The sequence below is a fragment of the Phoca vitulina genome, unplaced genomic scaffold (assembly GCF_004348235.1).
Source record: "Phoca vitulina isolate PV1807 unplaced genomic scaffold, GSC_HSeal_1.0 scaffold21, whole genome shotgun sequence".
Classification (NCBI taxonomy): Eukaryota; Metazoa; Chordata; class Mammalia; order Carnivora; family Phocidae; genus Phoca; species Phoca vitulina.
This window is the reverse complement of record NW_022589724.1, coordinates 1,856,972-1,884,364: the sequence shown is the minus strand read 5'-3', so window position 1 is coordinate 1,884,364 and position 27,393 is coordinate 1,856,972. Positions and strand designations below refer to the sequence as shown.

Below are 27,393 nucleotides of genomic sequence, written 5' to 3'. Positions count from 1 at the left end.
AGAATCCATGAGTATGATAAGGTAGTTGGCATTTCATACCGTGAAGTTTTGGGATGGTCCGTTACTCAGCAATAAATAACTAGAACAAATGGATGATTTTAGTCGACAGTCTTTTAATTCAGGAAGTATGTATTGAGCATCTACTATGTGCCAGGCACCATGCTAGGGTCTAGGCATGCTATAATGAGCAAGTGTCAAAGAGAAACAAAACCAGACACCAGTTAAAGTGGTAAGGACAGATCTTAATCAGTAACGTACTGTTGCAATAGGGAAGAGGGTCCAGCATGAATGGATTCAACTTTGATTTGCACAGAATGACTGGGCATTTTAAATAGAGTCAGGGAAGTGCAAAATTACAAAGGAGTGATCAGCGTAAATGCTGAAAATGCTAGCTGTGTCTGCGGCTGGCAAGTATCAGAGTGAGGATTCTATCCTCACAGAGGCTTGGGAGGCAGAGGCCCTGTCCTTCCTGATGATTACATTGTAAAGGAAGGGCTTTCCGTCCTTGGGAAAGACACTCTTGATTTGTAGGAGATACACATACATCTCAAAGGGACAGAGAAAGGATTTATAATTGTAAGCCCTTCTTAGTAAACTCTCTAAGAGAGGGTGGTTAGGGGCGGACGGTTAGGTGTTAACTACAATAAACGGTAAATTCTTTGGATAGCCGTGAGCTTCCTCCAGCAGATATTTAAGGGGGGCTGGGGTGATCCTACCAGGGCAGCCTTGAGCTGTTAAAAACTGTCAGCGTTTAAGTCTTCAATGTAATGGGAGGTAGATGTATAAAATCATCTGTGTTCAGACTCTGTCCTAGTTATAGGCCAAGGTTGAGGTCTAGTTGAGAAGGAGGCTCAGAGGAGCTTGGCTAGGGTTTGAGCAAGGAGAGAGTCTTTGTCACGAGAGGTATTTTTGACATCATGGTGCTTATAGCGCAATGGAATAGACAGATATTAAAAAGGTAACTTATGGGGCGCCTGGGTGGCTCAGTCGTTGAGCGTCTGCCTTCGGCTCAGGTCACGGTCTCAGGTTCCTGGGATCGAGCCCCGCATCGGGCTCCCTGCTCAGCGGGAAGCCTGCTTCTTCCTCTCCCACTCCCCCTGCTTGTGTTCCTTCTCTCACTGTCTCTCTCTGTCAAATAAATAAATAAAATCTTAAAAAAAAAAAAAAGGTAACTTACTAGAGTTGTGGTTAGTGTGTTGAAGAAGAGTTACAGGGTGCTAAAAGGGCTTATAACAGAATAGTTGAGGGGTTTAGGAAGGCTTCTCTGAGGAAGTAATGTTTATATGGATACCTGAATGTTAAAGTAATATCAGAGATTTGAAATCACATTTTAGGTTAATGTGGAACTCCCTCTGCTGGATCCCAGCTCAGGGCAATGAATAGTTTTGTATCTCCCATAGAAGGATAGAGTAAGTAAGCTGTACTTTTTTTTTTTTTTTTTAATTTTTTACATCCTGGAAAGCTACTCCAAAGCTTTTTATCGAATATTCTCTATTCTCAAGGGGACCACAGCCAAAAAAGTTAAGAGACATAAATCTGGTCTGATTCTCTCATTTTATGGATGGGGAGCCTGAGACACAGAGTAGGGGAAGGGCCTCGAACAAGCTGGTGTCTCAGGTACAGGGAGGATCTCACCTGCTGCCCTCGTAGACTCACAGCCGCCTTGGAGGAAAGTGTCCTGCCCTGAGCACCTCCCCACGGGCTCCAGGAGGGGGATGGACCTGCGGTGAACTTGCAAAGCGGCTCCTACACAGGACGACCTGCTGCGGAGACTCGACTAGCGGGAAGTGACTCCACCCATGGAACAGAGTCTGCCGGATGGTACTAGAAGGCAGGTGTGAGAGGAAAGTCCTGGAGCTGTGCCTTCTGGCCTCCGTCCAGACGCTCAACACAATTAAGATCTGCGGTCAGATTAGAAAACAGACAAGGATTACAAATCATGATGTCTCGGATCAGCTTACCACATTGGAATGCTTCCGGATGCAGGCTCAGCTATAGAGAAGCGAGGGTTGATCTGACACAACCTGGGTTCAAGTCCCAGCTAATGGTAAGAGCTGTCATTTAGCGAGCATCTGTGTGTGCCGTAAACCGCCAGACTTTATTCTTCATGTCCCATCTCATTTCACTCTCCCGACAGCATTGCAAGGCAGACAGAGGAGGAAATTTTGGCTGAGAGAAGGGAGGTGATTTAGCCAGTGTCGAAGAACATGGCTGTAACAGAGCAGTGGTCTGCGTCCAGGGCTCTTGACTCTGAATTCAGGATTTCCCACCCCACAATTCACTGGCAGACTGCTGTCAGGCCAAAAGGCAACTTAGCTTCATGCGTCGGAGCACAACCTCGGAGCCCACTTGCGTGATGTCACACCTCAGCCCCATCACAGACTGCTCTGTGGCCTTAGGCAATTTGCTCATCTGTAAAATGGTGGTAATAATAATGGTATCTCCCAAGTAGGGTTTTTGGGAGGACTGAGTGATGTAGTCCACCCAGCCAGCCTCCCCAGGCTCAAAGCAGGGGGGGAAGAGTTTCTACAAGGGCAAACGGAAGGTGTCTGGCCCCTTGCTACTCAGTGTGGTCCTTAGACCAGCAGCATTGGGACCACTTGGGAGCTACTGGAAATACAACAGCTCATTAGCAGAGGAAAAGCACAAGGAATGGTTATTAACAATGACAAGCTGGCACCCACAGAGGGCAAATTCACCTGGGACCTTAATTCTTTTTGTACCACTTCCCAAATTGAGTACCTTGTCCTTCCCTTGGGTTTGTTGTTCGTTTGGGGAGCTTATTTGTTCTTTGACCACACCATCTCATTTCATCAGCTGTTCAACCAACAAACGGATTTCTGTAGAAGGCACTTTTGATTTGTCGTATTAGCTCCCTCCATAGGGATCATCTCATCCCTTTGGGAGTTTAATGTGATATATGGTAGATGTGGTATTTCAAACATTAGTGGGGAAAAGATGGCTGATTTAATCAATGATTGGAGCAACTTGATAGCCATTTGGCTATCCTCACACCTTACACCATTTAGATCCAAATGATCTAAAGATGTAAAGGTAAAATAATAAAAAAAATCCAACAATAAAAGTATTGGATGGAAAAAACCCAGAGACCATTATAGAAAAGATTTATAAAGTTGACTACACAAAAATTTTAGTATTCTATAAGGCCCAAAATAATATAAAGACAAAGACAAATCAGAAAGAGACATCTGCAGATGACATTTACCCAGTATGTAAATCAACAAGGAAATAAAAAGAACAGAAATAAAGATGGCTGAAAGATCTGAATAGACAGTTCCCCCAATAAAGAAATACAAATGGTCTAGAAACGTATCAAGGTATGTTCAATTTCTCTATTTAAAATGCATGCAAATTAAACTTACTCTGAAATATTTTTTCATCTATCAGATTGGCAAAGATTTAAAAGGTTATTCATTCCAGTGTTGGCAAGGATGTGAATAAACAGGCTGTTTATTCCTACCACTGCTGGTAGGAAGGCAAACTGGTATAACCTTTTGGAAAGCAATTAGGCAACATTTATTAGAAATGTTAATGTTCATATCTTTTTGAGTCTGCAATGTCATATCCACAGAAATAGATTCACAAGTGCTCAAGAGATGAGCTTAAAACAAAAGTAATAAAATACTCTTTGGAGATGATTTTACTTCCAGGCCCTCTGTACCTCCTCCCTAAGCCACTGCATGGGTCTCTGGAATCCAGTCCCCCTGTTCCCTCTTTCCAACCTGTTTCCTCGCTTTTCCTACCATAACTCAGATCTCTCCCAGTCTTTCTGCCTAACCTGTGGCCAAGCTCTCCCATGAAGCTGTCAGTGATACCCCGAACTGTGACACCTTCCTCTGAATTGACAGTGAAAGCTCATAAACCACGCTGTCTGCAATCATGTGGAATTCCCTGGGAGCCAGGGGCCATCCCTATCATCCACAGTACGCCATCACAGACACAATGCCTGGCACACAGAAGGCGCTCAGTCAATGTTGGTCGGATGAGGACTGTGTTGGTGATGGAGGTGCACTGCTCAGATCACCCTTCAAGAGAACCCACTGGGTGGAGCACAGCTGACCGACAGCCTCCAGCTGCTGTGCCTTCTAATCCTCTGTGAAGTTCTTGCTGAGGCTGTTTCCCCTGGTTTCTCCCAGTCAGTGACTAAGCAGGGGGGTACAAGAACCCAGCTACTTGTGTCTGTTGCAGGACACCCTAGCAGGCCACCTTTGCCTGGGGACTCCCCAGTGCTTGGCTGAGACATTTCTGGAACCGAACAGCACTCTGGAGCCTTCCTACCCCAGCCTCCTCCTTCCCACTCCCATCTCCCAGCTGTAGCATTTGCATTAGGGTCTGAAGGCCCTCCTTCCCTTTTCCTCCTCCTTCCTCCTTTATCCAAGCATTTCTCCTGGGGGCGGGGGGGGGGGGGAACACCTTGGCATCTGGTTCTCAGAGGACCCAAAACAACAGAGGGGTCAATGAAAAAATATTGGAAGAGAGTTCACACATAATAAGACTACAGATACACTTGCATAAGAGGTTTGTGTACAAAGATGTGCTGGATTCATGCTTCGGAAACTATGTGCATGTGAATCACCTGGGAGTCATGTTGAAATGCTGATTCTGGTTCAGTAGGTCTGGGGTGGATGCAAGATGCTATATTTCTAAGAAGCTCTCAGGTGGTACCAAGGCTGCTGGTCCAAGAACCCCATTTTGAGCAGCAAGGTGCTGGAATGTTTATATGCACCACTGAGTCTCCTCCCTGCTCTGAACCCTGGGAGGATGACTGGGGGGTGGGGGGTGGGGAACCACAGCAGCAGGCTCAAACCTCGGCTAACGGTTGGGTTTGGCCAAGGAGGAGCACTAGAGGGCAGGAGGAGGGGGAGGTCAGAGGATTTTATTCCTCTGCGGATTGTTCCCTACTAGGTTACCGTAGGTTGGCTGTGTCCCTCTACCAAAGGTCCTAACTCCTATCAGCCAGAAGTCTCCATTTTCTCTCTTGCAGAATTCCAGTAACTGCTCCTCTCCCTTCCCCCTTCAGGCCTGGGGTGGCAATGGCTCCCCACTGTTAGCAGCTTTGGAGTACTGCACCAGCTCTGGTGGCTCTTAGTAAACTCTGCCCACAGTTCTGTAATTAGTCCTTTAGTAAATGTTCCTCATTTCTTCAGCCAAGTGTACCATCGTCTCCTGCTGGAACCCTGACTGCTGTAAGCACTGTCAGCACAAGATTTTTTTTTTATAATAGAACATTGGAAACAAGCTAATTGTGCATCATTAAAAAATGATTAAATAAATTAGGGTACGTCTGCTTAATGGTGTTACATGCACTAAAAAGGATACAGTAGATCTATATTCACCTACGTGGAAAGACGCCCAAGCCATTTGTTAAATTTTTTAAAAAGTAAGATTCCGAATAGCCTGCATAGTATGACTTCATTCATTCAAAAAGTAAAATATGCATTTGTGAAGGCTGGGATTGCAGGGGATGACAACCCTGCTCAAAACAAACCTACCAAAAAGAATGGGGGAGGAGGGGGGAGCTGCGAGGATTTTCCGACTCCATCTCTTTCCATTACTTGTCTCTGCTTCACTCCCAGGTAGACTGTCTTCAAGTGGTGGCAGGGCAAGCACAGTGTGGCTTACAACATCCGGACATCCTGACAGCTGACAACCTGAGCACAGAGGCCCTTGTTCCCAATTGCTTTAGCAAAAACTCCTGGGCTGAAGCAATCAGGATGGGCTTGGACATATGCTAACCACTGAGCCATACAGACTGAGAGTGGGGAGGGAGGCTCCCTAAAAGAAAGGAGGCTTTTCTTCCCAGAGTCGGAGAAGCAGGGCAGGTATAAGCAACAGATATTCACTCTCGAGGGAATATTTGTAGTAGACGTTTGTTACCCTTTTTGGCTGCCCGGTATCTGAACCCCTTCCCTATTCTGGAGAGTCTCCTACCTTCTAGGGCACCTATCCTGGAGCCTGCCTTCTGCTATATATGCTGAGAAGGCCAGAAATGCACTTTCTCCCTTTTTTGCCAGGCAGAACACGTGACCCAGGCTGAGCCATTTACATGCGCTCATCTCAGGCTCTCACTCTGGAGCTGGTAATTCCAAAAAGGGCCTGTGCAGACTCCATCTGAGTATAGGGTGCAGCCATGGCGTGATGTGGTGCATCGTTCTTGGTTGTGGGCCTTCCGAGATTGGTTCTCTGGCCCTCATGGGATCTGTGAACTACAAAAAGAACCTTGTATTAAATCCCCTTTCTACCGAAATTATCCAGAGGGTTTATTTCTATAGCTTGCAATCAAGAAAGTTGATCAATGCCTATATGTACGTATGCATGTTTGTATACGTGTGAAACATCCTTGGAAAGATGAAACAAATGTGAATATTGGTTACCTATGGGGAGTCGGACCAGGAAAGTGGGAGAAGAGGGAAAGGGGCTTTTACTTTTGCCTTATGTCCTTCTATACTGTTGGAATTTATTTTTTACCACACATATAACTTTTATAATGAAACAGCTAGTTAGTAAAAAGATAGCCAATAAATAGAATTTAAAAAGGATGCAATTATTCAGGATTTTCACAGAAACAAATGCCTTCATTAGACCTTCAAAAGGAAATCGTCCTCACTTCTGTTGTGATTGAGGCCAAATCTGGAAGTGAGTGAGAGTGTACCACCTCAGACACTGGGCCTACGTGTTTAGTTCTAGCCCTGTAACTCGCCTGCTCACTTTCCATGGCTCCCCATTACTCACAGAATAAGTCCCACAGTCTTCATCCTGGCATTCATTGGCCCTTGGCAATCCGAGCCCTCTGTACTTTCGAGACTTCTCATCTTTACACTTTGCTTAGAAGACTTTTTCTTCCAGCCCTGCTGGCCCAGATCCTAAGGGTATTACGATCTTCTCTGATCTGCCAATGCCATGACCCTTATTCCTTCTTCAGGACCTCATCAAGTGCTGATCTGTGTTATAATTATATGTATACGTGACTTAGCCATTTACGCATCATGTACTGAGCACCTACTGTATCTGGCCTTCTGCTAGGTTTTCCGACCACAGCGCAGAATCTATGGAAGCCAGTTACCTCATATCAGAATGTTAATGTTATCACGAGGAGCAGGCGGTTGTAAGCAGTTTGCAAACAGGTTAGAAGCTTTTTTCCCCCTCTGCCTGGATGGCACTCTCCCCAAATGTCAGCATGGTTCCATTATTTCAATTTCTTCAGGTCTCTGTGTGAGTATCACATTCTCAGTGACACCTTCTCTACCCATCCTATTATAAAATAACATCCCATCCTTTATCCTATTTACTTGGATTCAGGTTATGCTCTAGTTATTGTTTCAATAGCACTCATCACTAACACACGTACAAGTTACTTACTCGTTTGTGTATTTACAGCTTGTCCTTTCCCACTGTTAGCTCCAGGAAGGCAGGGATTTTATCTTGTTCCTGCAGCTTCTCCAGCACCTAGAACAGTGCATAGCTGGCACTCCATAAATATTTGTTGAGACCAGAGCACAGGAGACCGGGGTCCCGGTCACAGCGCTCCCGCAGGATAGTCGCGTGACTTAATCTCCCTTAGGCTTCAGGTGTCTCCTCTGTAAACTGGGGGTGGTCACCTGAGCCCTCCCTGGTGACTGACAGGATGCTGCGAGGATCAAACACGGGCCTAAAACTTCAGTATGCACCAGAATCACCCGGAGGCCTTGTTAAAATACACCTGGCTGGGCCCCACCTGCCGAATTTCCGATCCCGTAGGTCTGGGGCGGGGTCAGGAAATTTGCATTTGTAACACTGTCCCAAATGGTGCCGATTCAAGAATCACTGATGAAAAGAGAGGAGGTACAGGAGGCGCTTGTAGCTTTAATTCCCAGGTAAGGACCGGCTCTGAAGGCTCCGCAGGACGTCCCGGGGGCGGGGTACAGAGTGGACCCATCCGAGCCAACAACTATTTGGGAAGCTGCGGTTAAGCGCCAGGCGCCGGCGGGGTAGGGGACAGCGGCGCTCCACAGGCCGGGCCCGACCGGCGGGGGACCCAGACCCGGTGGTTCCGAGCTCGCAGCGTGAGTGGGCTGGAGCAGCCGTTCCGACCTCCGCGCGGGGCAGGAAGTCCCCGGAGCCTCCGGGGAGGGCCGCCACCGGCCGCCGCACGGGCAGAGGCGAGCCCGCTCGCCCCGGCGCTCCGAGCTTCCCGGAACTCGCAGTCCCTCCCGGCGCGGCGAGGACGCGCGGCCCGGCGTCCGGCGCGCGCCCGGCACACAGTAGGCGCGCGGCCCCGCCCCCCCGGCGCGCGCCCGGCACACAGTAGGCGCGCGGGCGGCGGGCGGAAGGGGGCGCTGGCGCGCGGCATCCGGGGGCGGAGCCGGCGCGGCCCGGCCAGACCGACGGGCGCGGGCCGCCGGGCCGCGATGGGCGAGGGCGGGCTCCCTCCGGCCTTCCAGCTGCTGCTGCGCGCCTGCGACCAGGGCGACACGGAGACGGCGCGGCGGCTGCTGGAGGCCGGGGCGGCGGAGCCAGCGGAGCGCGGCGCGGAGACCGAGGCGGGCGCGGAGCCGGCGGGGGCCGAGGCGGCCGGGCCCGGGGCGGCGGCAGCGGCGGCCGGAGCGCCAGTGCCCGTGGACTGCTCGGACGAGGCGGGCAACACCGCGTTGCAGTTCGCCGCGGCCGGCGGCCACGAGCCGCTGGTGCGCTTCTTGCTGCGCCGCGGCGCCTCGGTCAACAGCCGCAACCACTACGGCTGGAGCGCGCTCATGCAGGCAGCCAGGTGAGGGGCCCGGGATCCCCAGGGGTGGTGTCCGGCCGGCCGTCCCCGGGGCCAGGCGGGCTCAGGTGGCCGGCCCAGCCTGGCGCCCCTGCAGACGGCCCGGGAGGTAAAGAGTCAAGGACTCGTGCCAGAGAGCTGAATGGTAAACTTTGAGCAGCTTGGGATACTACAAGAAGTGGGAGCGCTTTTTTAGAATCTTAGAAACTGGGCCTTTCCGAAACAATCTGAAGACCGCGTTGAATAGAATCTTAGAGACACATCATCTTAGAGGTGTTCATTCATTCCTTCTTGCAACAGGAGTTTCCTAAGAACCTACCCACCCTAGCCTGGGTGACGGGGACACTGGGAGCCAGGCACAGCCCCACCAGGCGCAGCTCACAGGCCAGTGGGCAGGCCAGACAAGAGATCAGGCTTGATGGGGAAAGGGTAGGGAGCTCTGGGGATGGCAGACCCAGTTTGGGGAAGTGGAGGAAGGTTTTTGGTAAGAATGATGTATGTATTCAGGTGGAGACTCCATAAGAATTAACCGGGACAGAAGAAGTGGGAGGTGGGAACGGGGTGATAGGAGGCCCACGCAAAGGTTTGAAAGCAAAAACGAACATAAGGCATTGGTAGGACTGCTAGAAAAATGTCAGTGCTAAGAGAGGGCTGGAAGTAGTGGGAGAGGAGCCTCCCCTGGAGAGGAGGCAGATGCTGCGTGGCAGGGCTGAGGAAGATGAGCTCTCCTAAGGGCACTGGGGAGTAATAGAAGGTTCTAGGCAGAGTGAGTGACAGAATCAGATTTATGTTTTGGAAACATCACTTTCCCTGCAGTGTGAATACAGATTGGAGGGATGGGCTAGCGTCCGAAAGCTTGGTTCACAGGGGATTGCAGCAGTCTAGGGAGAGGTGATGGTAGCCTGGACCAGAGCAGAGACAGCAGTGGAGAGCAATGAGATGTTTGAGATATACTCAGGAAGCAGGATGAACAGGACTTGAAGCGCTGGTGGGAAGGAACTCTGGTATGCAGTAAAGTCACTCACCCCTGTTGGCCATCGTCTTAGGCCCCACCCACCCCTCAGTTTGGTCTCTGGTGGGTGTTTTAGTATCAGAAATGGTCACACTCATCTATTATCCGATTCTGAAAATAAGCTTTTTCGAGCACTTTTTGTGTCAAGCACGGTATTCAGTGCTTTAAGTGAAGTAACTCATTCAATCCACAGAAACCTTAGGCTGTGTAGGTACTGTTGTCACCCCCATTTTACAGATGAGGAATTGAGGCTCAGAGAGTTAACTTGCCCAAGGCCACACAGCTAGTAAGTGGCACATTCACACTTAGGCGGGTGGCTCCAGAGCCTGTGCTCCCAGCCTCTGCTCTCGGCCACGAATCCCGTAACCGACTGTTTCCTCTTGGTGTTGGCCACAGGGACGCTCTTCGCCAAACTGGCCAAATGCTAAAGGGACAGGTTGCGTGCGTGGTGTTTACTTTGGCCCTAACTTCACCCTTGGCCTCTTTACTTTTCTTCTCCTGCCCTTCATTTCTTTGCCTGCCAGTGTGGCCTCTCTGCCCAGTGCTTTGGGTGGTAGGTTTGTGCCAGGTCTTTAAACACAGGTGTTAATTCCCGAAATTAATTGGTAATCACAGCAGCTGTTCAGAAAGCCCCACACTTCCCTGTCCTCAGTAATTACCTATTAGAAACTTAGCATCCGCAAAATTATCTCAGCCTTCCTTGAATTCTTTTATGTTTTCAGCCTAATTGAATGACCTCTTGGGCTACCCATGGGTTCAGAAAGTATTCCAAATGTCAGCATTTCTGCTCAGATTCTCTCCTTTTCTTTCTGTCTCATAATGTTTTATACCAGAAGAGCTGGGGTTTGGGATTTTAGGATCTAGGTTCAAGTTTTGACTCTATCACTTTCAAAAGGAGAGGCTCTGCTTTCCATTAAAATCTTCAGTTTCTTCATCTGTGAAATGGGCATTATCCGTTTATTTCAGGGGTTATTAAGATCAAATGAGATAAAAATGTGACAATACCTTTTAATCTGCTGTGAGGAATTATACTAGGTTTTATTTTATGCTTGATAACTAAATAGGTGTGGTTTTTAAAAATTTTCTGCTTCCATGGAGGATACATGAGTTCTTTAGTCCTTTCCGTGGCCCGTCTCCGGACCGTCCTCTACTTGGTTATGGCAGTCATTCATTTGACTGACACTGAGCCCCACTCTCAGTCAGCCACCAGTCCTGTCCTCGGAGAGCACACAGTCTAACAAGCAGACATAATGGTAGAAGGAAGGCTCAGGCGCATCCTAGAGGCGAGGACTGGGGATTGCCTGCCCAGATGAAGGGCACCTGAACTCATGAGGGGGGCGGTTCTGGAAGCTGCTCAGAGGAGGTGAGCTCTGAGCTGAATCCTGAAGCAGGATGAAGGGTATCCTTAGGAGAGGCGGACAGGAGGGCACTCTGGGCGGAGAGGCAGGATGGCAAAGGCAAAGTTGTGGGAGGAGTAGGATTGGTGGGCACAGGCCAGCATGGAGCCGATGACGTGGGGGTTGGGCGGAAATGAAGTTGGCCCAGCCAGGGTAGACAGGCCTCTTCAGGCAGTGGGAAGCTGGGCAGTGGCCATCAGGTTTGGGGAATGTCATTTTAGGTTGAGGCAACCCCACCATGGAGGATGGGCAGGAAGGAACAAGACTGGAGGCAGGGGGGGACAGGCTGGGGTTGCAGCTTTCTGCATTTGAGTTTCTGTCCTTTTGATTTGCTCCCTCTCTGCTCTTGGAGAAGAGGAGGGACAGGCCCGGTCCCCCTACAGCTGGAGGGGCCCGTTCGCCAAGCTCTCCCTCCAGAGGCTGAGGTGACCTGGTGCCGTTAAGGTTCACGTCTCTGAAGGTATTTGTAAGTTCAGATCAGAGTTTGGCCTTGGCTCTGCCTCCACAGGGAGAAGGGAGGCCCTAGGTTTATAGGAGGTACAAAACTCACTTCCGGAAAGGGGGGGGAATGCAACAAGAGAGTCAGAACGCTGCCTCGCAGATGCGGACGTTATGCAGGCATTATGGTCCCTCTCTGGTCATTCTTCCCCGGTTAGTCCAAGGCTCCTTCCAGCCCTGACACTTCGCTGCTCCGAGCCCTGCGCCAACCAAAACCCTGCAAAACAGATCTTTTCTGCCCTCTAACGGCAAAAGAAGGCAGAGGTTTTGCTGGGAAGAGGCATCTGTTTTCCTGGTAGCGGAGTTGGTTGGTGGTCGCCTGTCTCTCAGGCGGGCTCAAGCTTCCTGGAGGAGGGCTTCGCCCAGGCCCATTTCCTAGCCCCTGGCAGCGGACATTCCTGCCAGCAGGTGGCAGCAGGCCTCTGGTGAGAGGTGCCTGAGCCCATCTGGGCTGACCACAGCCGGGCTACACCTCTTGGCATGGGGTGCACTGGCTCATCTTGAAGGACCTTCTGTGTGTGTTTGGGGATGGGTAGACATGAGTCAGACACGAGCCCTGCCCATGGGAGTCAGCACAGGCAGAAAAGTAGATTACAAGGCTACCAAGCTGAATAAAATGAGCTCTGAGATGTGGGAAGCAGCATGGTATAGGGGAAGGAGTGAGGGTATCAGGATTCAGACAGACCTGGGCTCTGACCCTGACACCACCTCTTACCAGCTGGGTGACTTTGGTACTTAGTGTAACGTAAAAGGTCAAATGATTATTATGACATCTGACACTTATGCGGTGCTCCTTTGGCCAAGCACTGTTCTGAGTGCAGTATATATTATATATTTATATATAGTAACTCATTTAATCCTCAACAGCCCTTGAATTAGATACAATTACATCCCTATTTTACAGATGAGGCAATGAAGGCATGAAGAAGCTAAAGTTCTTTCTCAAGGTCGTACAGCTAGTGATTGGCAGAGCTGGATTTGAACCTAGACAGAGCGGTTGTTCACCTTTGTGATGGTGGACATGTGGGGCCAGCACAGTGCCTGGCGCCAGAAGAAGACCTTTTACTATAAGTAGCTATTATGACTTTAATAATTAATGACAAATGAGGATTACATAAGCTGTCTCCATGTCGGTGCTCCATGTTAGTGTCACTAATTCTCCATCTTCCTGGCAGATTTGGGCACGTGAGCGTGGCACACCTACTTTTGGATCATGGGGCTGATGTCAACGCCCAGAACCGGCTAGGGGCCAGTGTGCTCACTGTGGCCTCGCGGGGTGGCCACCTGGGTGTGCTGAAGCTGCTCTTGGAAGCTGGTGCCTTTGTAGACCATCACAACCCCTCAGGCGAGCAGCCGGGGGCAGGGGACAGCAGGGACGAACTATTGGACATCACAGCCCTAATGGCTGCCATCCAGCACGGGCATGAGGCCGTGGTGCGTCTGCTGATGGAGTGGGGTGCAGACCCCAACCGCGTGGCCCGAACTGTGGGCTGGAGCCCACTGATGCTGTCGGCGCTCATCGGGAGGCTTGGCATGGCCCAGCAGCTGGTAGAGAAGGGGGCCAACCCTGACCACCTCAGCGTGCTGGAGAAGACCGCCTTCGAGGTTGCACTTGACCGCAAGCACAGGGACCTTGCAGACTACCTGGACCCGCTGACCACGGTCAGGCCCAAGACAGGTCAGGCCGTGCCACCACCAACCCTTCCCTTCCCCGCCCTGGCTTCCCAGAGGACCCTAAACTGTGTTTAAATGACAGAAGCTGAGGGTCGCCCAACCAGAGGGCATGCACAAATCAGAGTCTGGCCTACCGAACAGTGGGTCTTAAGATGTGCTGTGCATAGGAATCAGTTGGGAGTGCCTATTACTTGCAGGTTCCTGGGCCACCCTCTAGGATGATTTGGTATCTGTGGGAAGAGCCTGGAACCCCCATGGCAAGACCTCTCCTTTCCAACCGGATGATTCTGGTGCAGGACATTCTGGGATCTTTCTAGAACAGAAGTCAGCAGACTTTTTATGGAAAGGACCAGAGAGTAAATATTTTAGACTTCGTGGGCCAGCCTCTGTCAGAACCACTCAATTCCGCTAGAGTGAAAGCAGCCATACGTTGTATGTCAGTGAGTGGGTATGGCGGTGTTCCAATAAAACTATAATTACCAAAACCGGTTGGGGAGCACATTTGGCCCAGGACTGCAGTTTGCCAACCCCTGCTCTAGAACAGTGTGCCCTCTGCCTGTGAAGACCTTGGCCTCTATAGGGGAGACAGGCAAGGAACAGGAAATAAACATTAAATCCGTAGTACGATAGGTGGGCAGTGCCATGGTCGGGGGGGGGCAAGGTTGAGGTTTGGGAGTGGTGATTGGGGCGCTGCAGGCTGTCCCTGGTGGGTGGCCTCCTGGAGCAGGTGAGACTGCAGCTGACGTGCAGAGGCTGAGGGAGTGCTCCACACAGGCTCTCAGGGAAGAGCCTCCAGGTAGGACAACAGCAAGGGCAAAGGCTGCGTTATTAATGATAGATTATGAAATAAATAACCATTAGCCCCTAGCTATTTTTGTGAGATGCCAAGAAATCCGCCTGGAAGACCCCCAGTTCCCTCCCTCGCATTAGCTACAGGACAGGGTACCCCCCCACCCCCACCGTGGTTGTTCCTTGGGCTGGGCAGGGTCCCCAGAACTGCTCTGCTGCAGATGCCAACAGTGGCATCTGGAAGGAGGAAGGGACCAGCCAGGGTCACTTGGCTTCGGTGGCACAGCTGCCCCAGCCTTCTGGGGTCAGGCTAGAGGGTCAGTGATTCTTTTGTGTCGGATGGTTGCTTAGCAACCAACACGCAGGCCAGATGACACACTTTTCCCTCAAAGGGTCTTGGCATGGGAAGGCTCCGTCCACAGCAAATTAGACTCTTACACACTTAAAGGAATGTGACATATTTAAAACTAAGCTGCAGAATCCTTCCTTAATAGTATTGCACAAGCAGAATTAGACACTTGGTTCCGTGGCCCTGTCTGTACGTCTCTATAAGAACCCAGGAGTTAAGGAATACCCTTTCTGGGGTGGCTGCCAGTCACTAGTCAAGAGAACAAAAATTGCTGTTTGGATTTCTGGAGCATTTCTCATCTGTATTCTTGATGTCTGCAACCACCATGTGGTCCCCATATTAGCGTGTTATCCCCCTGTTGTTGATGAAGAGACTGATCATTCCGGAAACATGCACTCAAACTCTGATATGCTCACTCCAGACTTGGTGATCCCTGCACTGGGCTGCAGCTTCTTCTCGGCTGCCTGAGGGGGCTGACCTGGACCAGAGATTTAGCCCAGAGTCACAGGTTTCCCTCACAGCCACTCCATGTCTGGAGTTAGCCGAAAACTGCAGAAGTCTTACAGTCGGCCGCCGGCGAGGGGGCTGGTGCTGAGGATGTCTGCTTTCTGACAGTACCGCGGGTACCTGCTAGTCCAAGCTTGGAGGCAGGTGACCGATGAGCAGATGAGGGAGGGGCGAGCATGGGGTGGGTACGGCCAGGCCCCGGTTTGGGGGTAGGCGTGGGCCCCCATACCAGCTGCGCTGCAGAGACCAGCGTGAAAACATCAGGTGGGCAGTGGTCGGCAGGGTCCACGTCTGCAAGGCTGGGGCAGGGGTGACTTTCAGAGTCGTTCAGATTGCTTCTTATTTGAGAAGGAGAACAAAAATGAACATTGGCTCTTCTGGTGGCCACGTCCATGACCTCCGCCTGGGCTCAGCTGCTCAGTGTCTCCGCAGCCCGCTGCTTTGGAATTATCTCAGGGTTGTGCATTTAGTTTTTCGTAGAAAAGAATCGCTTTTTAGAAAATTTTTTTTCATAAGAATACAGATTTTTCCAAGACTATACTTTTCCATTACATCTAAGAGAGGACATCCCAGAGTTTGGAATGCCCCCAAATGATTGCTTTATGGGTGTGGGATCAGGAAATGTTCTGCTTATTCATGTTTTGCTGGCCAGATGACTGCCCAAGATCTATCTCTGGAGCATTTGTGGACACTCTGAGAATAACTCTTCCAGAAGGGCTACCAGGTTCGTCTGTTACATGGGTCTCTGATCAGATTGCTTTTGGAAGGTAGATCACTTTTAAAGCTAGGCTGTATTGTTACATGTGTGTGACTTTTCTGTTCTATTAAATCTTTTATGGTTAACTTTTAAAATCTTTGTTTACCTAGATGAGGAGAAAAGGCGGCCTGATATTTTCCATGCATTGAAAATGGGTAAGCGCTTTAGAAAATCTTTTTGGAGATTTATGAATATAGGGACACATTCTCCCAACCTAGTATTTGTAGTCCTTTTCAAGGCCACCCAGGGTGTTTGAGAAAGAAACAGGCATTTTGTTATTTCCTGACTCGGTGGTTTCACACAGGGAGGTTCAGCCCCTGGAGACTGGTAGTTATTATGGTGCTTTATACACAAGTTCCAGACTGCTCTCCCAGCCCCCGCCCCCCCCACCCCCCCCAGCCAAACCCTGTGGCTATGTTCTGGCTTTTCCCTACCTCTGAAATGCCTCACTGCCTACCTGCCCGCTCCACTCTCTTTGTGATGAAGCTGAAAATCTCTCCTGATGTAGACCCCACCTCCAGGAAGCCCTCCCTGATCCTCACCTCCCAGGGAGATCTGAGCGCTCTGCGTGTACATTGCCCTTCATGTTTCCTTCATCTGTTCTCTTAGGATATCAATAACACTTCTCTCTTTTAGAAAAACCATTTGTGTGCTTGCCTCCGACCCTTGCAGATGGAGAGATCTGAGGGTGGGGGCTCCGTCTTCTTCACCTTTGTAGCCCCTCTGATGCCCAGCAGCCCAGTGCAGAGGCAGGCTGAGCACCAGTTTGTTACCGAAACCTGCTGGATAAGTCATCCGGCTGTGCCGGGCCCCCAGATCACCAGATCTCCTCCTTCTGTTTGCAGGAAACTTCCAGCTGGTCAAAGAGATTGCGGACGAAGACCCCAACTACGTGAACCTGGTCAACGGGGATGGGGCCACTCCGCTGATGCTGGCAGCTGTCATGGGGCAGCTGCCGCTGGTGCAGCTGCTGCTGGAGAGGCACGCCGACGTCGACAAGCAGGACAGCGTGCACGGCTGGACGGCCCTCATGCAGGCCACCTACCACGGGTCAGTGCCGGCCTCACTCCCTCCGTGGGAGGCTGACAACTCCCTGAGCCGAGAGAGGGGTCTTGATGGGCTTTTCTGGTCCTGAGAAACTCCAGATGAACTCGAGGGCTGTGAAGCCCTTGAGGTGCACACACAAAAAACCCAGAGCAGCGCAGGCTCATCTACCCTGCGTTCCTATTCTTCTGTGTCCTGATGCCCGTGACCTCATCACAGAACTCACCAGTGGCCATAAAAACCGTGCAGCAGGAACGTTTTATGCAGGCAGATAAGCTTCTCTAGGTTGATTTCAGTGGAACAGTGATTGGTTTGTTTGGAGTGTTCACACTGATGTCCATGTCCTGTTGGAAATGAACATCGGCTGTTCATAGCATTGGCTTCTCGGCACCCGGCAGTGAGACTTGTCCTCACCCTCTCCTGAATAGGCGCCACCATTGGCTGGTGCTTCTGCATCCCTTCTCCTCCTGTCCTCCTGGAGGCCACCTCTTCCAGGTAGGCTGGCCCAGAGGCCAGGAGCTGCAGACCGTCTTACAGCGGCCAGGTGGTCTGATGCCAAATTACCAGCCCTTTCCTTGCCCTGTTTCAAGTGATCACAGCACTTAACTGTGTCATCTCAAAGCAGTTTGTTTTCCTATTTGGTCAGCCTCGGGCTTCCGCGTCAGACAGCTCGGCCTGTGTGGGGCTTCCACAGTGCGCGGCTCCCGATTTGGGGCAGGAGTAGTTGGGACCTGCGTGTGGCATGGTGGCCACATGGTCTTCCTTTTGTTTGTGGAAGGAACACCTAGGCTTTGGTTTCTATCACATTCGGGTCTGACCTGCCCATGGGGTGGGGAAGGAGGAGTGTGAGGCCGTTTGCAGCTTTCCACGCCCTTCTTCCGGGCTCAGAGATGGGGCACTGTAATTAATATCAGCTTCCCAGGAGCAAAGCCAGGCTTTGGCTTTCAGTGCGTCTAACTCTGGCTTTTTCTTTCCTCCCCAGGAATAAGGACATTGTCAAATATCTGCTAAACCAAGGGGCTGATGTCACTCTTCGTGCAAAAAACGGGTACACGGCCTTTGACCTAGTGATGCTGCTGAGTGATCCTGGTGGGTTGTTCCCGGAAAAGGGTCGTAAACCTGCACGGCCTTTCTCTGGCTAGGAATGGAGAGAATCACCTTTGTTTTCAGCCCTTGCTTACTCATGGGGGAAGTCACTCTCAAGCCCCAAGGGCTCACCACGTGTCCTCAGGCAAGTCGCTTCCCTCCCCAGCAAAGGCTGGGCTGGCACCAGATAATCCCCTGGGTTTCTCCAGCTCCAGCCTTCAGGGAGTCTCCCAAGAGGGAAGGCCAGCGAGACACGCATCTGCCTCAGCAGTCCACAGAAGTCCCAGAATGGTAACTGGGCTTCGTAGCCAGAAACCCTGACTCGGGGAAACAAAAAGTCCCCTTTGACAAGCAGAGTCAGAGACGGAGCAGTGGCCTTCTCTGCTGAATTGCGTAGGTGGAGGCCGCTGGGTCAAGGGCACCCTTCTGGGGCTGTCGCCGTCCCTAGTCCCACCTTTCTTGGTCCCCTTGGGCCCTCCCCCACTATGACAGGCCCTCCTCTGGGACCTGAGGCATACAGTCAGTCAGCTCAGGGGTCAGAGTCTGTCTGTCTGTCTGTCTGTCCTGCCTCCTGTTGCCTTGGAGTTTCAGCCCAGGGAGGGAGAGAGGCTGCGAGGCCCTTCTGACCCACAGACTTTGAGCCCTGAGCCAGATCCCAACCTGCTGGCCTTGGGAGAGGACTTTACCTCCGTAGTCCCAAGTGGAGTTACCCCTGCTGCTTCTCTGGGCTACGGGGTGGCAGGCCAGAGTGCCCTGCCTCGTCGCCGGCATTGCTACCCTCACCCCAGCCCCCCTGCCGTGGGCCCCACGTGTCTCAGGTGCATACCTGGTTCCACTTCATCCTCGCAGGGTGTGTGAGGGGAAGCCGAGCTGCATATCCCCTTGTGGAGGGGAGGTGACCAGGGCCAGGGGAAATGACTTGACCCAGCTGGCGAGGTGGGGTCCTTTGCCCAAGTCCAGTGAGCTCACTCCATGCGAAGAGTTTGTGTCATTAGAACCCACCCCCTGCATCATGCACGCATTTCTCGAGCAAACTTGTGTCTCACGGTGTCTCTTCTCCCTTGCTGCTGACCACTTCCCCACTCCCTTGTGCATTAAGACCCCCAGTCTCTCCCTAGTCGATATTTTTCCTGGTGGGTTTGTTTTTAAATGAACTTTTTGCCTGAAATTTTTGAAGACACACATGCTTATTACTGAACACTTGGAGAGAGAAAAAGAAACAGTCATCCAGAGGAAAACACTGTTAATAGTTTGTAGTATTCTCAATTTCGTTTATTTATTTATTTTTTTTGGTAACCCAGGTAATAATAACAATACTTAACCTTTCTTAAGCACTTACCTTATGCCAGACGTGCCCTCGAATCCCCCAGACACCTTTATGTGGTGCATGCTGTCACCCCTTCTCCAGAGACACTGAGAGGTTCCCTCATTTACCTGCACTTGCACAGCCAGGGAGGGGCAGAGGCAGAATTGGAGCCCCTGCCATCCGGCTGCTGAGTCTGTTCTTTTAAACCACGCCACCCCTCTGTCTTTCTGTGGGGAGAGGGCTCCTGGTTTTTCTCTCTGGTGAAGTGGATGGAGCCCCGTGGTCTGTTTGCCGCCTCCTGGAGACCAGATGGAGAGGGCGGGGCCTTGCTCCTGGAGTAACAGACTCTGGAGGCCCAGAGCTGGGTTCTGAGGCTGACCGGGGTCTCCTAGAGCCCTCTCCCCATGGCCCAACAGACGTATCTGCAGGTAAAGTGCTGCCTTTTGTGTCCATAGACACGGAACTTGTTCGACTGCTGGCATCTGTCTGCATGCAGGTGAATAAAGACAAAGGCCGGCCCAGCCACCCACCGCCTCTGCCCCACTCGAAGGCCCGACAGCCCTGGAGTGTCCCAGTGCTGCCCGATGACAAAGGCGGGCTTAAGGTTGGCCTTTTCCTGTCCTCAAGGGCTTGAGAGGGTTAGGCTGACGGGGTGGGGGATGCCTGCCGCTTCCTGCTGACCTCGGGCTGCCCAGCAGGAGCGGGAAGTAAGCCAGGGGTGAGCAGTAAGCATGGCGGGTATCGGGGGGACCAAATGCCTCTCCTCCCAGGCCGGGTGTGCGCGGCCTGTGCCCCTGCACGTGGGATACTGCTGCTGGCGCCATTCTCGGGTCTCCCCGCAGCCCCCGGGCCTGCATCCACGGCCTTCTGGAAATACCAGAACAACCTCCAGTTGCTCATTTCTAACTGCAAGCCGAGTATTTTTCTTCGAATTTCTGCTCCCCATCCTGCTCTACTTGTCTGAAATCAAACTTCCCTCTTCTCCATCCTGTCTGGGGTTCTGGAGCCTCTGCAGATCTGCACACTCGGCCCTTTGTTCCTGTCCGTAGCTCACACGAGCTCCCGCAAGCCCCGGGTCTTCCTCTTTCTTGGTGTTGTTTGCCTAGGTCCCTGCAGCCCTGTGCTTGCTGCCGTCTCCCTGGGCCAGGCCCTCCCAGCCTCCCCTCCCACTGTGTCGAAGCCTCCGAGCGGTCACGGGGTTATGGGACACCCTGGGGGGTGGCACCGGTCCTCTTTCTAGGTGGGGTGGCATCAGCTGCTGGAGCAGATGGCCTGGGCCTTGCTATGGACACCCGGCACCTCTCACACTCACAGGAGTGGGGGAAAGAGGTTACCCAGTGACTGGTGTTACAGTGTTTGGTGTCGTCTCTTGTCCATCTGTCTGTCTCTGACTCACTGTAAGACTCAGCAAGTTGGCACCCCGTCTGGGTCTCCATTTCTCCATCTGTGCAGTGCGGAGATTGGGGAGCTGAGGGGTGGCAGATGGGGTCCCCTGTCGGACGTGGGCCCCTAAGGGCTGAGTCAGGAGGGATTTAGAGAGAACCGTGGCTTTGTGGGAGAGGGTGCGGAGGCTGACTGGGAAAACTTGTCATGCGCCCAGGAGAGCAAGGGGGAAGCATGTGTGAAGTATAGTCACTATCCGGGGGCTGGGTGTTCATGGAGTGTGACCTCTGCTCGACATTCCCTTGGCAGTCCTGGTGGAGCCGAATGTCCAATCGGTTCCGGAAGCTCAAACTGACACAGACCCTGCCCCGTGGGCTCTGCAGCAACCAGCCTTTGCCTTTCTGTGATGAGCCAGAGTCAGCGCTGGACTCCACAATGCGGGCTGCCCCCCAGGGCAAGACAGGCCGCCCGGGGCTTCATGAGGTGGCCCCCACAATGAAAGAGAATGGTAAGAAAACACTGCATGTGCTGTGGAATTTCCAGAATGGCCAGACCCAAATTCTCTGCCCTTTGTCCTATCTCCTGGGCTGATGTCAGAGGTGAGATGCTATTGGGATGTGACACGGGAGCAAAGCGGCTGGTCTGGGAGAGGACCGGCAGGCAGGGACAGCAGTGCAGTCAGCGTGGTAGAATGGGGATGTTGGTGACAGGAGTCCCTGGCAGCTGTCCCACACACCCTGCTGAGGGACCTGAGCCAGTCACTACCTCTCTCTTGCCTCTGATGGGTGCTTTTCCCACCTGTCCAACATGATTGGTCTCTGGCACTGGAAGGGTTTTGAAATAGAATGAGTGGGGTGGGGGCTTGGGGGTTGGGTAGTGAGCTTCCCACCACTGGAGATATTCAACAGATTGGATGACTCTGCCAGGGCATCAAAGGAGATTCCCACACTGATTGGACAATTGATTAGATCACATCCCTTCTACCAGACTCCCTGCACCCAGAATAGCTCCTTCAGCACTGTTTGAGACAGCCTGTTGAGCTGGGTGCACCCCTGTCTGACCCGGCATGGCAGTGGTTTATGGAAAAGCTGAAAACATGCTTTGAGAGATACCTTTTAAATGCTTTGCTTCTATTCAAATATTGAATACCAATTATTATTAAATATTTAATCCCCCAGGAGAGTTGGTTTTCCAGGATGAAGGCCGACCTGGTCACTCATCCTTACGCCATGAACTTGTTGGGGAGGGTCATTTCAGGAAATTTCCATTTGTCTCTCAGGTCCTGGGAGCATGAGAGGAGACAAAGAAGATGTGTTATTGACAACCATGGTGAGTGTGGGGCTTTTCTAAAAGCATTTCAGGTCTCTACCAATCATGAGTTGGTTGATTTACAAGGCTGGATGTAGACATGTGTCTGTCTTTGTGGTGGTCACAGATGGGGTTGATACCAAAACGTGTAACAATGGGCACAGCTCAGGCACTGAGGAATGGGAACCAACACCAGCCAGAAACCGTGGGTAAGGCTGTGCTGGTGCTTAGTGGCCAGATACCAGCCCTGATGGTGTTCGCAGGGAGGCAGCACTGAGGACAGGGCTTTGAACAGTAGGACCTGATGGGGCACCTTGGACTCACCATTTCGGTTATGGGGAGTCAGGGGGAGAGGAGTCACAGAGGAGGCTGTGTTTCCAGCCCGAGAGGCCTCGGTCTCCTCACCTATGAACCTAGGATTAGGTTTGGCTGTGAGTAACAGAAAGTCCTCAAATGACAACGGCATAGATGAGACGGCAGCTTATTTTTTCCAAGGGCAGCTCAGGACTGGTACGTTGACCCGTGGAGTTAGGGACCTGCTTCCTTCTACCCGTGCTTGGCTTCTGTTACCAAGACGGCTGCCGGAGCTGTGGCCATCACTGCGCCATTCCAGCCAGCAGGAGAGATGAGGGGAGAAGCAGGTGTCTTTGAAGGTTCCTGGGAACTCACACATCACTTCCGCTTAGATCAGTTCGGCCAGCATGTGGTCACGTGGGAGTCACTGCACGGGAGGCTGGGAAATGAAGTCTCTGTTCCAGGTGGCTGTGTCCCATCGCAATGCCAGGGGTGTCTACTAAGGAAGATGTGGAAGGATGGATACCGGGGGACAGCTAGCAGTCTTTGACTTAAGGGATGCTATCCCTCCTGGTTGTTTCTTTGAATAAGTTTATTCCCAGGAAGTTCTTAGCATAGTGCCTGGCTCGCAGTTATCTGCTGTGTGACCTTGGACGTGTGACTTCACTTCTCTGGGCCTCACGTTGCTCTTGTTTGAATGAGAGCCTCCTGGTTGGGGTTGAACTCAAGTCCATTTATCTCTAAGACCCTGATCTGGAGGCTGGCCAGGAGAGGGCAGTATTGGAGAGGAGAAGGGAGCAGAAGCACCCCCAAGAAGGCCTCAGCTGCCTCAGGGACCAGCCGCTCCAGGCGCCAGGGGCTGAGTGCTGACGGATCTGCTGTCTCCACCCCGCCCTGCTATGCAATAGGTGTGAATCCGTGTCTCTAGACCAGTTTACCAAGGTGGGAGCTGGTGCTGCCTGCCACTTGATAATCTCATTAAATAGCAGTAATTACTTTTGTATGAAGATAAGGGCCGTTACTGAAATTTTAGAAGATGCAGTAAAGTATAAAGAAGAAACATAAAGTCACCGTTGATGATGCATATGATCATGACTGACATCTTGTGCTATATATCTTTTTTGAGTATTTTCCTAGCCATTTTTTTTAGCATCTACTAGTGTATTATGTCATGTGTAACAATGGCAAATACGTCCCACTTACTAAGCACTTAACAAGTGTCAGCCACTACTCGGAGCACTTAATGTATATTCGCTCATTCAGTCTCCCTGGCATCCCTGCCTGTGAGGTTGGCAGTGTTCTTTTCCCCATACTGTGCTGAGCCTGACTTATTACCAGTTCATGTGATCATCTGTTGCGTGTCATTAAACACCCTTTAGCCACATTGCATTGAATGGCTGCATGATACGACCTTCCATCATGGGAATGTGCCTCACGGACCAGTGAAGGCTCACCTGTTGGACTCTGGGGTTTTTAGTTTTTTGTTGTTTCACAGATCTGATGAATAGTCTTATGCCTCAGTTTCCCCCGCTTGCCTGATTGTTCCCTTGGAGTAAATATCTAGAAATAGAATTTCTGGGTCAGTGGGTGTGAATGTCATTGACTTCCAGAAAGTTTGCAACAATTTAGACTCTGTCCCCAAGGAGTGAAAATGCCATCTGTGGTGGGTTTGCAGTCCTCTTCCAGTCCATCCCCCATTGCTGGATGAGGTTGCTGAGGTCCAGACGGGACAGCACCGTTCACGGACTCTCAGAAGAGCTCAGGACAGCCAGGGTGGGACCCAGCATGCCCAACTGCCGCCCGCCTTGCACGTCCCTGTCCCACCTCCTCGTGCCCAGTGGAAGGCAGCAGTGTGCTGACCTGCCCTTCGGCAGATGGAGGACGGCCAGGGAGCCCTGCCGAGTGGGCGTTTGCAGCCATCCTTGTGGAGATGCACGCCTGCCCGGCTCCTGAGGCAGGTTGAGCTGTGGGATGCCCTTCCCTGCAAAGCACCATCTGGCGCCAAGTCCACCGTCTTTTCTTAATTAAAGTTAGTGTGGACTGTGTGAATGCTTTTCCTTGACAATCCACCAGTCATCATTGTGTGGATTTTATACTAACCCCAAATCACATTTTCAAAATATAAAATTACAGTTAAAAATGTCAGCAGTGGGAGGTGTGGCTGAAGTAGGAAGGGTGGGGTGGGATGGGGAAGGGAGTGTTTGCTGGGCTCACAGAGAGCCAGCCTGGGCCTCCCGGTCCCCCCCGCCATTGCCCTCCCCCATCCTCCTGAGACCCCCAGCTCTGCATGCACATCCTGTTCCTCTGGCTGCCAGGCCTGCCTGCGGTTCTGCTCCCTGGGCCTGCAGTGCCCTTTTCCCCAGCCCCCCAGGGTCCCTGTCACAGCACACTCAGCATCCCTTGGTCCCCTCCCCCAGCTCCCCATCCCCTCTGTCTCCATTCTAGCTGCTCTGATGGACACAAAAGAAGCTGGGGGTTGGAACAGAGTAAAGGAGGGTATTGCTCGGTTGCTGGGAGAAGAGCAGAGGATACCACATGGGTTTCTGGCCGGGTGTGTATTGGGAGGGGTGAGGGAGTAAATGATGGTGCCATTCTCTGAGAAGCAGGAGAAACCTGGAGAGTTCCATGAAGAGCCCCACCGGGGCTTGTCTAACCCATAGCCTGTCTTTTTCAGCTTCGCAATGGAGCCCCTTTCCCCAGACTCCCGAGTGACAAGCTGAAGGCAGTCATCCCCCCTTTCTTACCCCCTTCCAGTTTTGAGCTGTGGAGCTCGGATCGGTCCCGGACATGTCACAGTGGGAAGGCTGAGCCCGTGAAGACCGTGCTGCCCCAGAGAGCCGGCAGGGGTGCCCCCGTGGGCGTGGCTGGTGGGAGCACAGATGCTGTAAGTCACCCGGTGGATGTGCTTTGACATGTCACTCACCACTCACTGAAGTTGGCGTGTGTTTTGGGCAGAAGGGACCTCAGACCTGCTAATCCAGCAAGGTTGAAGCTTTTAATTTCTTTTATTTATTTTTTTTTTTTTTAAGATTTTATTCATTTATTTGACAGAGAGAGAGATAGCGAGAGCAGGAACACAAGCAGGGGGAGCGAGGGAGAGGGAGAAGTGGGCTCCCCGCGGAGCAGGGAGCCCGATGTGGGGCTCGAACCCAGGACTCCGGGATCATGACCTGAGCCGAAGGCAGACGCTTAACGACTGAGCCACCCAGGCGCCCCACTTTTAATTTCTTTTAAATGAGTGTTATCCTTTTGTCTCACGAATCCTACAAAGGGACTTAACTTTATAAACAGATTAAAACATAATGTGAAGGGAATGAAAGTGGGGGGCGCTCTTCTCTGCCTTTTCTATGGAGCCCTGGATCTCCAAGGAGCACAGCCTGAAGACCTGATGTAATCCAACCTTCCCTTTAATAGATGAGGAGACTGGGACCCAGAGAGGAGAAGTAACCTGCTGCAGAGCACCCAGCCACGTCACGTGGGCTGGGGACCAGGAGTCAGGTTCTTGGTTTCGAACCAACTTCCACATTACAGCATTGCTCAGGTCCATGACCAGGAGCAAACACTAAGAGGCAACTGTGTGCGCTACTGGTATTTTCTTATACCACAAGGAGTGGGACTTGTAGCTTTTTGCCCATAGTGGCTTGTGACTTTGTGGCCCTTTGTGTGTCTCTGTAATGTCCCGAGGTAGTCCCTGTCGGTGGGGGAGGTTATTTCCATGTGTGTAGACTCCACACCGTAGATTCAGTAAATGGCAAACCAAAGGTGAGGACTTAGGGCCCTGCACTGTCATTGTGTGATCAGTGACCAGAAGACCTGAGAGCCCCCATCTCTGTCCGTAAAACGGGGCTGACCTTTGCTCGCTGCTGCCTCCGGGGGCTGTTGCAATAGCACATCTGTAGCGGGAGAGTGAGCCTGGCCCCTCGAGGTGCCCGACATGGACAGGACTGGCTTGCATCTAGTCTGCACTGTGGGAGGGGTTGAGTGATGCTGAAAGTGGGGTGACTCGGGGACCGACGTCATGGGGGCATGGCCTGAGCTAATGGTCTGGTTGTCAGCAGCTAGAAGTGAACTCGCTAGGGGCTCCTGGCGGGCTGAGCACTGGTTGGCGAGGGTGTGCCAGGCGACAGGCATCAGCTAGGGTGAGCCAGTGGAATCCGGGTCCCTCCCCACTGTGATCATGTGTGCCCAGAGGAGGGAACAACACACCCAAACCACAACACCCCCATTATTCTTGCAGACTCCTGTGAGGCCCGTTAAATTTCCATCTCTCTCCAGAAGCCCCGCCTCTCCTGCCAGTTCTGGAAACTTCAACCACTCACCTCATTCCTCAGGCAGCTCCAGTGGGGTAGGGGGCTCAAGCAGGCACGGTGGGGAGCTGCATAACCGCTCAGGTGGGTACCAGGCAGGGCCACTCAGGGGAGGCGGGAGGGTCCCCTGGGGCTGCGGGTGTGAACGGCCCCCTGCGCTTGCTCGGTGGACAGTCCCAGGAGCAACTGTACACACCCTGTCTTCCTCCTTCATGTGGCTCAGGGATTCTTCAGTGAATTCACAGTGTTGCCCTTTGCCCTCCAGAATGGCACTGTTCATACTTGTAAAATACTTAACAACAGCACGTGACACCTAGTTATCCCCTTACCGACGTTGGTATCAGTGTCCTCCCTTGGATCCTCCCTAGCCCTGGATAGTATCACTTTCCCCTGTCCTCTCATAGTAATGCAAGGTTGCTGGTGGGTTTGGGGCAACTGGGCAAGGGAACATGGCAGTCCACTGAATACTGCGGGGTGAGGAAGTTACCGACACAGCTGTGGGAGTGGTGTTGGTAAGGCCCTGGAAGGGGGGTCCGAGGGCGCACGCTGGTCGGGCAGGCTGTGCGGCTGCTGGAAGGGGCAGTGTGGGGACTGCTGTGGGCGGCCAGGCCAGGGCGTCTGCCTGCGGGAGGCCGCACAAGCTGGCTGTGGCGTGGGGAAGGCGAGGACAAGCTGATCGTACCTGCGCTGCCTCTTTCAACACCTCTCACCATGATGCCTTCGGAGCATGATGGCCGCTGTGTCCTCTCCACCTTCGGTTTTCACGCACAGGCCTCTTGTGGTCAGCCTGGACCCACAGCCACACGGGGTCAGGGGGGCGTCTGGGAAAGGCGTTTCCAGCTCCGTAAGGTCAGCACACAAAGTCCACCACACCCCTGTTGCTGGACCCTGGACCCCTGGCAGTCATTTCTGTTCCTCTTT

At 52.2% G+C, this 27,393-nt stretch overlaps 1 protein-coding gene and 1 long non-coding RNA gene across 2 annotated transcripts in view; one reads left to right on the top strand and one right to left on the bottom strand.

The window, feature by feature from the left end:
• Positions 1–1,541: 1,541 nt before the first annotated feature.
• Positions 1,542–8,185, bottom strand: LOC116641264. Its single transcript, XR_004301155.1, has 3 exons — positions 7,381–8,185; positions 5,953–6,227; positions 1,542–1,901 (listed from the first exon to the last, which is right to left on the bottom strand). It is a non-coding gene; the product is annotated as an uncharacterized LOC116641264 (long non-coding RNA).
• A 223-nt stretch (positions 8,186–8,408) lies between these two features.
• The window catches only part of ANKS6 (ankyrin repeat and sterile alpha motif domain containing 6), a 48,455-nt gene continuing 29,470 nt past the window's right edge, over positions 8,409–27,393 (top strand). Inside the window, exons 1-10 of the mRNA XM_032418630.1 lie at positions 8,409–8,764; positions 12,844–13,346; positions 15,855–15,899; positions 16,590–16,794; positions 17,771–17,877; positions 19,636–19,784; positions 20,873–21,071; positions 21,843–21,892; positions 24,840–25,049; positions 26,403–26,556. Of these exons, the coding sequence (XP_032274521.1) occupies positions 8,409–8,764; positions 12,844–13,346; positions 15,855–15,899; positions 16,590–16,794; positions 17,771–17,877; positions 19,636–19,784; positions 20,873–21,071; positions 21,843–21,892; positions 24,840–25,049; positions 26,403–26,556 (1,978 nt within the window). The remainder of the gene's footprint in view (positions 8,765–12,843; positions 13,347–15,854; positions 15,900–16,589; positions 16,795–17,770; positions 17,878–19,635; positions 19,785–20,872; positions 21,072–21,842; positions 21,893–24,839; positions 25,050–26,402; positions 26,557–27,393) is intronic.